Here is a 12194-nt window from a genome sequence, read left to right on the forward strand (position 1 = left end):
CTGCATGATAACCCTGAAAGCTTTTATTTTTCAGAAATTTCAAATTTGTCATTTATAAAAACATTGTGACATTTCTTTGAGTATAAAAGCTCTACACCAATAAAGTAAAAAAAACAAAAAGATGAAAAAACAGTGATAAACAATCGAACATTTTTTTCCCTTTTTATATTTACTTTAAAATACTTGTTTATTATGGTAAGTATGTTACTACGACATTATGACAAACCGTTGAAGATTTTTTACAATTCTACTGTTCCTTACAATAGAACACAAAATAATTGCTGGTAATTAAGCTTAAGGGTACATATAAAAACTGGCTCTACCCATTGTAGTTAGGCCTTGTTATTAATGTGGTTAAAATGGCTCTAACATGCTCCTATATTGTGCTCAAATATACTCTTAAAATAGCAACTGCATAAAAACAGTTAATCTGCCACTGATACCAATCTTGTGCATTTATGACAGCACTTATTATTGCACCAGTTATAATAAGTATTACAAACTTACTGCATACTTTTTACAGTGAACTTAAGCACACTGGTGTTGTATATTTAGGTAAGGTGAAGGTTAGTGTAGGGGTTGCTTGCACCATTTTCATCACAAGTTCTGTAATTCAGGCTCTCTGTAGACATGGCCGAAGGTAGGTAAGAACGGTTAAAATAGTTGTTGCATGAGCAAGGCTCAACACAGCGACATATTATAAGGTGCTCATTTCCTCTCTCAGGAGCTTCTCCATCTTTAAACTGCTCATACACATAAGAATTTTCTTTAAGACAGAGAATGGACAGATCCTTGTTTAGAGTTACATAATCTCTGAGGGCTTCACCCCCAGCACTTTCATCTGCCTGTTCCTCGGTGGATGAGCTTCCATCAGAAGAGAGGAGGTCGGAGGATTCTTCAGAAGGCTTGTCCAGTCCTGGAATCCCATTATCAGACATGATCTCCACCACAGATGAGGTTGTTTCTTCAAAGCACAACTTTGCTGTGGCTGGAGGACCCTGTAATGTGAGTACATTAACTCATTTTGAGTATCTGGTGAGAGCTATAATTTACTTGTTCAGGTTTAAATGCATTAATTCTATTTATATTTGATATAAATTTCATTTTTTTCAATATTTTTAATGAAGTTCATAAGTTTACTTCGTAAAACAGCCTCTTCTTATACAGAACATAGTAGTTACTTGCATTTTTTTTTTCTTCTAAATTTCACAGTTTCTTTTCTGGACCTATTTTGGAACTTACTAACAGGTTTTATGAAAATTACCAGGTACTTTTTCAGAACTTACCAAACACCTTCTGAAACCTACCATCTATTTTTCTGGAATTTTATGAATTTTTAATTGTTACTTTCCCACAATTTACCTGGTACTGTCCTTGAACTTACTAACATTCCAGAACTTGAAGGTTACTTTTCTATAACTTATAAAGTACTGTCCTGCAACTTTTTATAAGACGTGTCTGCCCCAGGGTTTTCTCCCAATGGGACATACCTGGAAAACTTCCAAAGGGAGGTGCCCAGAAGGCATCCTGATCAAAATCCCAAACCATCTCTACTGACTCCTTTCAAAACAGAGGAGCAGCGACTTAACGCCAAGCTTCCTCTGGATGACAGAGCTACTCACCTTATCTCTAAAGCTGAATTTGGCCACCCTACTGGGGAAACTAGTCTCAGCTGCCTGTAGTCATGATCCATGTCTTACGACCATAGGTGAGAGTTGAACGCTCAGCTCTCTCTTCCCCACACTCGACCAACGTAAGACCCACATTTCTGTAGACAAGGCCCCAATTTGTGCATCCATCTCCTGGGCTATTCTACCTCATTAATGAGTGAGAGGGAACTTAAACTTCCCCACATGAGGACTAAACCCTTACCAAGAACCGAGAAGCAAAGTCTTAGGCTTGGAGAAGATTATAGAGGTTACTATCTGGAATTTCCAAAAGGGATCTGAAAAGTCTCAGGGAGTAACCTCTAACTTGCAGGTAGGTAACAACTTAGTTTAATGAAATTTTCAGAAAAATACCTAGTAAGTTTCGGAACATGACTTACAAATTCTGGGAAGGCACAGGTTTGTTTTTTGTGTGTGAAATACATAAAACATGTAGCTAAATGGTTTCCACGTGAATATTTTTAATTCTGTCTCCAAATAATTTACCCATTTCTGCTGGTTTATGTCTATCAGAAAACCCTGAAGAAATTTTTCAAGGTTGGGCACTGGTGGCCAGATATACTGCTTGAGCTTCCTAAAAACAAAGAAACAGAAAAAAAAAAAAAATCATTAAACGTGTGTTTAAATTATTCTAAAAAGATAGTTTTTTTTTTTTTCAATGATATTCCATAAATGTCAGAAAAAGGTACAATGGCTAAAGATTGATATTTGTTCTAAAAAAGGATTTATGACTAATTTGACATTGTTCAAAAAATGAATGAATTGGAAACACACGTACCTGCAGTAGAAAAAGAAGACTCCAAGTAAGCTGATAGCTATTATCAGCACGGAAACACAGAGATACCTCAAGAGCAACATGTCTAGAAATAGTAAGATTAAAGTCAGCAATATACATTTTGAACTACATTTCCTTTCATTTTATAGTGTAGAGGCAGATAAAAGGATCCAATATACTGCTGCAATAACATATGCGATGGCACCATTGTATTTGACGAAATTGTGGGAAATGTTCAAACAAAACAAAAAAACATTTGTTTTGTATTATTTCAGGCTTACCTGTGTCCGGTGTTGTGGCACTTGAGAAAACATTTGACCAGTCACTCCAGTATCCTGAGTAAATCAACCCATCAGGTTTAGCTCTAACCTTAACACTGAACTGGCAGCCTGATGGAAGCTCTACATATGTGCTAGTGTTTGCCAGTGTTGTCTTCTGTGGGCAGGAATAAAACAGTTTGCCTTCTCATTCATTTATGCTTTCTTTTCGTACATTGTTTTAAAGTAAATGATTAGCAGTTTTGTAGTACCACATAAATACAGACCATGAGAAATCTTCATACTACATTAATTTGCAAATTTGGAGTATTTGGAATTTATCATTTTACGGTGACAATTTATTTTCTTTGGCGCCAACTTGTGGTAAGATGAAAACACTGACAGTATATCATCCCTGTAAATCCAAAGCTTTGATGCAAAAAACTAGCAAAAACCATTCAGGAGTATAAAAGTTGAACTATGATATTATATATTAGTAATGGAAGTAATAATATAAAGGCTCAGTTATTGCACAATACTATTTATTTATTTTATTTGTATTCATTTTTGAAGTTAATTCAGTTAATAGATAAATAACAGCTTAAAACATGTTGCACCTTTTTTTGCTTTGTTTTTTTACTATTGTGGAGTACCAAGAACAATTGGACTGTACATGCTTACACAGCTGACATGGAATGAAATACTGAGAATCTTCACAGTGAATTCTGAAGTTGTGTTTTGTTTTTTTTGCTTCTTTTGGTGTTCATATTTACAAGAGTTTCTGCTTTTTGATACAGCAGAAATATTTTGAGAGGTTTAATTCTCACTGAAGCTGTGTAGTCTTTTCCTGTGTCCTTATAATCGTTGTGAATGCAACTTACACTCCACTTTTCACCTCCTTTGATCTGAATGTCAACCTCATACTGCAGAAAGATAGACAGAGACGGTAGAGGAGCTTCCCACTCCAAGCACAACTTCTTTTTCATTAGCACTCCTTTCAGATGACTTGGTGGGGCACTTTTAACTGTGAAGACAAAAGCACACAATGTTACTTTTTCGGATGCACCTTGAGCTCTGAGAAAAGCAGTTACAGACTTTTTCCGGCATTGTTAGAGAAACTGAGCACAAGAAAAACGCTAGATACATTTAAATATATTTGTGGACTGTGATCACCTCTGTAAATAGAAATATTATCTTTTGTAGAGGATTCTTCTTCTAAGGATTCTTCTAAAGTTGTACATATTCGATGGGTTTATATAAATAATATTAATAATATTTACTTCTTTAAGGATTGACCTTAGAAACACTACTTTCCTTCAGAGCTTAAACTGTAATGTTCAAAGTTGAAAACAAAGAAACTACATCTAAAATGTTTGATGAAAGTAGAACCCAATATCACTTACTGGACTTATTGAGTGTGAACTCTTCACTGAAGAACAATGGTTTGACTGTAGCTTGAGTGTTGTTGAGCTTTACTTTTATTTTTCCAAACTTATCTCCACGAAAAGAACACGTCTTAGAGACATTTTGATCTTCCTGACATTTAGTCCATTCAGTCCAGTTTAAAGATTGTCTGTAAGAATTAGATTACAGTCAATCACAATCGCAGGAAAACAAAATGAACATAAACGATTTAAACATTTTTTGCATATATAGTAAAGGCAATATACACCCACCGGCCACTTTATTAGGTACACCTGTCCAACTGCTCCTTAACGCAAATTTCTAATCAGCCAATCACATGGCAGCAACTCAATACATTTAGGCATGTAGACGTGGTCAAGACGATCTGCTGCAGTTCAAACCGAGCATCAGAATGGAGAAGAAAGGTGATTTAAGTGACTTTGAACGTGGCATGGTTGTTGGTGCCAGACGGGCTGGTCTGAGTATTTCAGAAACTGTTGATCTTCTGGGATTTTCACGCACTACCATCTCTAGAGTTTACAGAGAATGGTCCGAAAAAGAGAAAATATCCAGTGAGCTTGTTGATGCCATAGATCAGAGGAGAATGGCCATGCTGTTTCGAGCTGATAGAAAGGCAACAGTAACTCAAATAACCACTCGTTAAAACCAAGTCATGCAGAAGAGCATCTCTGAACGCACAGCACGTCGAAACTTGAGGCAGATGGGCTGCAGCAGCAGAAGACCACACCGGGTGCCACTCTTGTCAGCTACAAACAGGATAACGCGCCATGTCATAAAGCACGAATCATCTCAGACTGGTTTCTTGAACATGAACAATGAGTTCACTGGACTCAAATGGCCTCCAGAGTCACCAGATCTCAATCCAATAGAGCACCTTTGGGATGTGGTGGAACGGGAGGTTCGCATCATGGATGCAGCCGACAAATTTGCAGCATCTGTGTGATGCTATCATGTCAATATGGAGCAAACTCTCTGAGGAATGCTTCCAGTACCTTGTTGAATCTATGCCACGAAGGATTAAGGCAGTTCTGAAGGCAAAAGGGGGTCCAACCCAGTATTAGCAAGGTGTACCTAATAAAGTGGCCAGTGAGTATATACTTCATACAGTCAAATGAAATAGTAAGTGTAATTATTGCAGTTGTGATATTTTACACATCAGGACATTTTAAAAATGCTTTGGTTTTTACCAGTTTCTAAAGATTTATTTTTCTGTCTTCAAATATGTCACAGCACACATACTCCACTGTGTCATTTTCAAACACACATAAAGCTAAAAAGCAAAGCTATGAAAATCTAGTTGCCACCCATGACTTAACACCTATGGCAACCACCACCTTTGGCAATACCTTGCATAGCTTTTACACTTCTGTGAAATGATTTTGGCTGAGCTTCAACAGTCAGATGACTTCTCATTTAATTCTAGAATACTCTGATATAGAGGGGAGTTCATAGTCAACTCAATAACTCCCCCAGAAACCAAGCCTAAATCACCATGACCCTTCCACCACCTTGCTTCACAGTTGCTATGAGGTGTTTTTTCTAATATGCTGTGTTGGGTTTGCACTGCATATTGTGGACATACATCTCTACTTTGGTCTCATCTATCCAAAGGATATTCTTCTCGAAGCGTTTTTCATCTGTCAGATGCAACTTTGCAAATTTAGGTCCTACTGCCATTTTGTTTTTAGAGAAAGGCTGTCTCCATCCAATTCTTCCCAACAAGCCATGCATGGTTATTGTTTTTCTGTCACCAATATAAGCATTTCACATGCTGACCAAGGCCTGTAGAGTCTAAGATTGAGCACTGAGGTTTTTGTTATTTTGCTGAGACTTGCATTAAACTGTCTGACTGTGAGGTACATTTAGAGAAACATCCAATCCTGAGAAATTTGGCAACAGAGCATATATAGTCTTAAATATTAAATAAATATTGAATGAATACTATTGTTTTTTTATGCTTTTATAGTATCCTAATGTTTTTAGAACATTAGGAAGCAGTGTGGATGTCTAGGAACCTTACATCAAGCAAAAGGGCCTAGACATAGAGTGCCATAATGAAAACAAATTTAGAAATCTATGACTGGAGCTTAAACATGTTGTGCTTAAATTGCCCAAAAACCATATTTCTCAAACTGTGGTAGCTTTTTTTTATTTTTCTGTACAAGACAACCAAATTTTTTATGATGTAAATCTTAGAAACACCAACAATCAAAAGATGAAATGTTTAGAGGCCCCGTAGTGGTGCAGGAGTAAAGTGCGTTACCCATGTACGGAGGCTACACTCCTTGACACAGCCGTCACGGGTTCGAATCCCAGCCGGGATGCACCTTCGGGTCGGGGACAGGTCTCTGACTGTTGTTTCAGCCTACAGGGCAAGCGTTAGTGCAGAGTACACGGCCTTCTTGGCGTCCCTGTCAGGGGTGCTGTATAGTGCCCCTCCCAGGAACTCCATTATTCTGCTGGGGGACTTCAACGCCCACATGAGAAATGACAGTGACACCAGGAGAGGCGTGATTGGGAGGAATTGCCTCCTCGATCTGAATCTGAGTGGTGTTTCATTATTGGACTTCTGTGCTAGTCACGGATTGTCCATCATGAAGACCATGTTCAAGCATAAGGGTATTCATCAATGCACTTGGCACAAGGACACCCCAGACAGGAGGTCAATGATCAACTTTGTTGTTGTGTCTTCAGACCTTCGGCCGCATGTTTTGGACACTGGGGTGAGGAGAGGGGCTGAGCTGTCCACTGATCACCACCTGGTGGTGAGTTGGATCCGCTGGAGGAGGAGAAAGCCGGACAGACTTGGCAGGCCCAAACATATAGTGAGAGTCTGTTGGGAACGTCTGGCGGAACCCTCTGTCAGGGATGTATTCAACTCCCACCTCCAGGAGAGCTTTGACCAGATTCCGGGGGAGGTTGGAGACATAGTGTCCAAGTGGACTATGTTCTCCGCGTCTATTGTCAATGCTGCCGCCCGTAGCTGTGGCTGTAAGGTCTGTGGTACCTGTTGTGGCGGCAATCCCCAAACTCGGTGGTGGAAACCGGCAGTAAGGGATGCTGTCAAGCTGAAGAACTAGGCTGTGGTTGGCTTGTGGGACTTCTGAGGTGGCTGACGGGTACCGTGAGGCCAAGTGTGCCGCAGCGCGGCTGTGGCAGAGGCAAAAACTGGCCTGGGAGGAGTTTGGTAAGGCCATGGAGAAGGACTACCGGTTGGCCTCGAAGCAATTATGGCAAAGCATCCGGCGCCTCAGGACTGTGTCCCTTGTGGTGTCTTGTGGGGGGTGCTCCAGGAGTATGGAGTCAGGGGCCCTTTATTAGGGGCCATCCGGTCTCTGTACCCCGGAGGAGCTGGCAGAGGTGTGTGGGGAGAGAGAAGTCTGGGTGTCTCTGCTGAGTCTGCTGCCCCCGCGACCCAGTCTCGGAAAAAGAGGAAGATGACGAGTACATTTAACTCTTCTTTATCAGAAACATCTTAAAAGAAAGGTTCAGTTGAAAAAAAACTTAACGTCCCAGTAGGAAATTTCAGCTTTGGAGTGAGATTGGGAAATTTCAACCAATTCATGGAATGCCAGTTTTTTTAAATATGTTTTTGACATAACACAACAAACTATAAAAGTCCATGTCCTGTAATACTACTGCGTTATAATACCTGACCTGGGGGTGATACATTACTGAGGTGGTCCTTATAAAAAGCTTGAAAACAACTTTCCTAAAGCTTGTTTAAAGCATGAATAATTTGGATTTATTAACTTTTTTACGTAAGACATGGAAACATACATTTAAGGTGCTTTAAGATAAAAAAAAGAATGTTCCTTTCCATTTTTGACACCAACTGAATTAAATTGAATTGGAAAAAAAACAACTTGTAAACATGTAAAGATAAGTACTTTATGTTTGTACCTCAAACTCATCTTGTAGAAGAGTTTGTACTCATTTTCTGCACCATTTTTGGTACTGTTCCAAAGACAGGTAACATGTTGCAGGTCAGAGGTGAAGCATACCAGCGAGATTTTATCTGAAAGAGATAGGTTGTTATACTAGTATTAGTATTAGTTTGTCAGAATGAATGAGTATGTTTGTGTCTATGTGCAGTCATCAAGCTGTTTTAATCTCTTTCACCTGCACTTTTGGGAACTGTTGCTACCACAGGTTTAGACCAGGCACTCCAGTGTCCCGGATGTGTTTTTGAATCACTAACGCATTTCACAGAAGCCTGGACCTCAACCTCCTCACCTGGTACCACTGGGAGCTGAAAGCTGTTCTTTCTTACCTGAAAACAAAATGGATTACTTCAAACCTTCAATTTGAACTCTTACCTTAAAGTTAATTAGAAAGACGAGGCTGGATGTTAAATGGATGTTGCGTTTCTGAAGCAACCTGTAGATGTGCCAGTTTGGGTGACTGGTCTTTCTTACCGTGCTGGAAAAATAATTGACTTCTTAAAAATTTCTGCTGTTTTATAGTTTTCTCAAACTAAAATATTTAAGACAATCAAAAAAAGTTTAATACTAGACAAAGAGTACCTTTTGTGGCAACAACTACCCATCAAACACATGCCAACAAACATTTGTCTCAGCCTTTTTCATCGCTGTGGAGGAAATTTGGCCCACTTTTTGCAGAATACTTTAAATTATGCTGCATTGAATGGTATATTAGCACATGCTGCTTCATAACCTAAATTTGCCTGAGCTAAAGGTTGGAAGTTTTTGAAAGAGAGCAAAATGTTAGGTTTTGTCCATTGAAGACCGTAAAGAAGCAACACAGCCTCAGACCATCTCTTTCTCATCACTATGTTTGTCTGTTTGTATGTTCTTTTCTAAAATGATGTGTTAATTTCACAACAAATGTAACAGATGCAAAGCATCCAGAATGTTTTGCCTCATTACTCCACAGCATATTTTCCCAAAGGTCTTGAGGATCATCAACATGTTTTCTTGGGAAAACTGAGGCACCCCTTTTAGTTGTTTTTGGTCAGCAGTCTGTCGGTTTGCCTGGAAACTGTCCCATAAATGCCATATTTGCCAAATCACTAAATCATGAACCTTAACCTTGACTGAGGAAATATCTGCCTGGCAGATTTTAATATAGTTTTGTTGTCTTTTGTCACCCCCTGCATGAGTCATTGTAAAGTTGTTATGTTTACCTTTGGTAGTTTGGCCATTCCTAGGGGGGCTCATTACAGTACCATGTTATGTAAGAAGATAACTGATAACAAGTTGGTCTAACTCGATTTGGAACAAAGAGACTGTATGCTAAAGGTGTGGCTGCAGTGACACGGCAAAGTGCAATGTCACGCCGTGGCCAGTGTGAATGCTTTAGAGCATTCACACAATCAGTTTAAGCAATTAAAACATCAAATAAATGGACTTAGGGTATACATTACCTCTACTGTTTTTTCCCCAAGTGTCACGGAAGAGTAACGAATTCTATATTCCTTTGGTCGTATGGGGCTTAACTTTACTGTATCCAGGAAAACACTCAGCTTTCCCACATTGTCATTTGGCTGTAGAGAGACATTGAAGGGGGGCTCCAGAAGACCTGTGGATAAAAAAATCACAAAGATTCAAATTATTTTTCCTAAGAGATTCCATTGATGACAAAGGAATGACTGGAAGTTTTCATAGCTTTGTTTTTCTGATTAAGATATTCCAAACAGCTAACCTTGCTAGTTTGTTGCACAGCACAGCCCAAACTTAAATGCATGAAACACACGCAAAGGCAAATATGAGGTGGAATATAATCAGTAGCCAAATAATTCTGTTTTCTATAGTTACAAATTTAGAAGGTACTGAAAAGCAGAACCTGAAATAATAAAAAGGTAACAGAAAATCTTTTGAAATAACTAAAGGGAGAGATTAACACACAAATCACAACTTTATACTACTTCTGAGCATACATAAATGTTGACCTCATACTCCTTAACAACCCATTCTTGCCATTTTTTTATTAAAAATCTTTATATTGTTAAAGCAAGTTTCTTACAGAGGTCCTCCACAGAGACTGTCCGATTGTACAAACTGGTGTTTTTGGTGCGATCCACCACTTCGATTTCTGTTTCAGTGAATAAAAAGATGTCCATCCAGGGAAAAAAACAGACATGCAGAAAAGTCCCATTGTCTGTTCCATAGGTAGACATTTCACACTTCTTAGTACCGCCCCTTTAGTGATAAAGTCATAAACAGAAGAGATACGTAATATTAATCAGAAAAAATCATTTTCACAGCAAAAGTCACACAGGTAAAAGCAGTTTAAATTTAAAGATTTTAAAGTGTATTATTTTACAATTCTTGAGGCATCTTATCAATTATAAATGAGCTTAATGATGCTCTCTTTATTTACAAGCTGCAAAGATAATTGTACTATTTGGCTAAAGACCACTGCAGTCCAGAATTGTGTACCTAAGGTTTAAAGTGACTCACAAGTGTCCCAGAGAAAATCCGTGCTATCAGAAACATACCTTTCACACTTATAGAGAAAATCATATGTCCTGTTCTCTGTGGTCTCAAAGAAGCAGGTGAAATCCTTTAATGTGCGAGTAAAACACTTTGGATTTTCTGTATCCTTTATGAGCAAAACATCTGGTCCAGAAATAAATAAAAAAAACATTAATAAAACACATATATGACAAAAATGGTGGCTAATGAGACAGCTTTGACCAATACAGCAGAACACTATCATCAAAAGACTAAGAAAATAATTTCATCCTTTATTCAATAACCTTATTCTCATAGTAATAAAATTAGAGAAACCCACCATTTAATCTGATTGTGCTCATTCGGTGGGTAAAGAAAATCTCATTAAGAATGTTTTCTTCCAAAATCACTGCTGTCACATTAATTGGGACATTTTGTTGTTAATACCCCCTTTTGCCAATAGGACAACACTCAGTCTTCACCTAAAACATTTCAGAAGGTTGGAGCATATGAAGAGAGAAATGGTTGACCATTCCTCTTTACGTTATCTGGGTCCTCTTTTAGGCTCACCTTTTTTAACCTCACTCCACATGTTTTCTGATGAATTTAGGTTTGGGGGCTGAAATGGCCATGGAATAAGATAGATATTCTTGTCTCCTCAACCATTTGAGGAGACAAATGGTTGAGTTATCGGAAGGCTTGGTATGACCAAACCTTTAGATTACTATCCTGTTAAAAGCCTCAGGGGTGCCAACATGTGTGGATTAAAAATGTGTTACCAAAGATACTTTCATGTTTTGGAAAATAACTATTAAGATGTAGACAGCCTTGAAGAAGGATACATTTCCCCCAGAAACAGCTCGTTGTTGTTTCCTTGTAACATCTTGTCTTGTACCTATGTTTTTGCGCACCTTCTGCAAACCTATCATCTGCAAGATGTTATCTTGTTTTTACAAATATGACTTTGCTTCAGGCAAAAATCTAAAGGTTAAATTTAAAATATTTATGCACAAAGTTTGACAGAACACAAGTAACCACCACAAAAACTAAGTAAATAAAATACTGCTTAATAATTTTGCAATGTTGGCACCTTAATAGATGTATTGTATAAATTCATAAACATTTCCAACAAAAGTGCACCTGCAGCTGTCACAGCAACAAGGGCTAATATTATTGAGACTGATCAAGAACATTTAAAAATATGTAGACCTACCTTGTTTTGACAAAGTATGGTCAATTCCAGCAGTACAGTTGATCAGGGGAATTAGGTCAAATTGCATACACAAGCTAATGAGAAATATCTTCAATATGCAAAGCACAGTCATCCTTAACTGAGATGTTGTGCAGTCAGTCCTGATTTAAGCTCAGATCATGTTGTGTTAATTGTTTCTGCTAAGTGTTGTTTTGAGTGGGTGTGCGTGGGTGGAGTTGAACAAGTGCACAGGGGTCTAACAGAAAAGCTTGGTCTAAAGCAGGAAGTGGGCTTTATCTGGTGGAAGCTAATACCTAAAAAGGCAATTTGGGAGGAGAAATATACACTGCGTCTTTCCATATTAGTGGCACACAAGAGTATAGCAAGTAACTGCAGGGGTTAAAGCTGTCGTAATGTCCTGTAGCTGGGACTACGATACCAAAGATTTCTTTTTCTTCAGTC

The 12194-nt window shown here is 38.4% G+C and overlaps 1 protein-coding gene across 1 annotated transcript; it reads right to left on the reverse strand.

Annotated features, from left to right (window-relative positions):
- Position 1: 1 nt before the first annotated feature.
- mpl (MPL proto-oncogene, thrombopoietin receptor) lies at positions 2 to 11931 on the reverse strand. The gene is made up of 12 exons (XM_047375436.1): positions 11754 to 11931; positions 10585 to 10705; positions 10110 to 10285; positions 9511 to 9665; positions 8247 to 8397; positions 8028 to 8142; positions 4103 to 4272; positions 3581 to 3723; positions 2724 to 2877; positions 2446 to 2527; positions 2154 to 2241; positions 2 to 998 (listed from the first exon to the last, which is right to left on the reverse strand). Exons 1-12 carry the CDS (start codon positions 11863 to 11865, stop codon positions 552 to 554), a joined length of 1914 nt encoding a protein of 637 aa, XP_047231392.1. The 5' UTR covers positions 11866 to 11931; the 3' UTR covers positions 2 to 551.
- Between the last annotated feature and the right edge of the window lie 263 nt (positions 11932 to 12194).

Source organism: Girardinichthys multiradiatus, chromosome 9, assembly GCF_021462225.1.
Source record: "Girardinichthys multiradiatus isolate DD_20200921_A chromosome 9, DD_fGirMul_XY1, whole genome shotgun sequence".
Classification (NCBI taxonomy): Eukaryota; Metazoa; Chordata; class Actinopteri; order Cyprinodontiformes; family Goodeidae; genus Girardinichthys; species Girardinichthys multiradiatus.

Excerpts from the sequence above, each read along its gene's own strand:
- mpl (XM_047375436.1), bottom strand. The coding sequence starts at position 11,865 with ATGACTGTGCTTTGCATATTGAAGATATTTCTCATTAGCTTGTGTATG. Across the intron at positions 3,724-4,102 it reads GTTCACACTCAATAAGTCCA|TTAAAAGTGCCCCACCAAGT; the intron begins GTAAGTGATATT and ends TTGTCTTCACAG. Across the intron at positions 999-2,153 it reads ACATAAACCAGCAGAAATGG|GGTCCTCCAGCCACAGCAAA; the intron begins GTAAATTATTTG and ends CTCACATTACAG.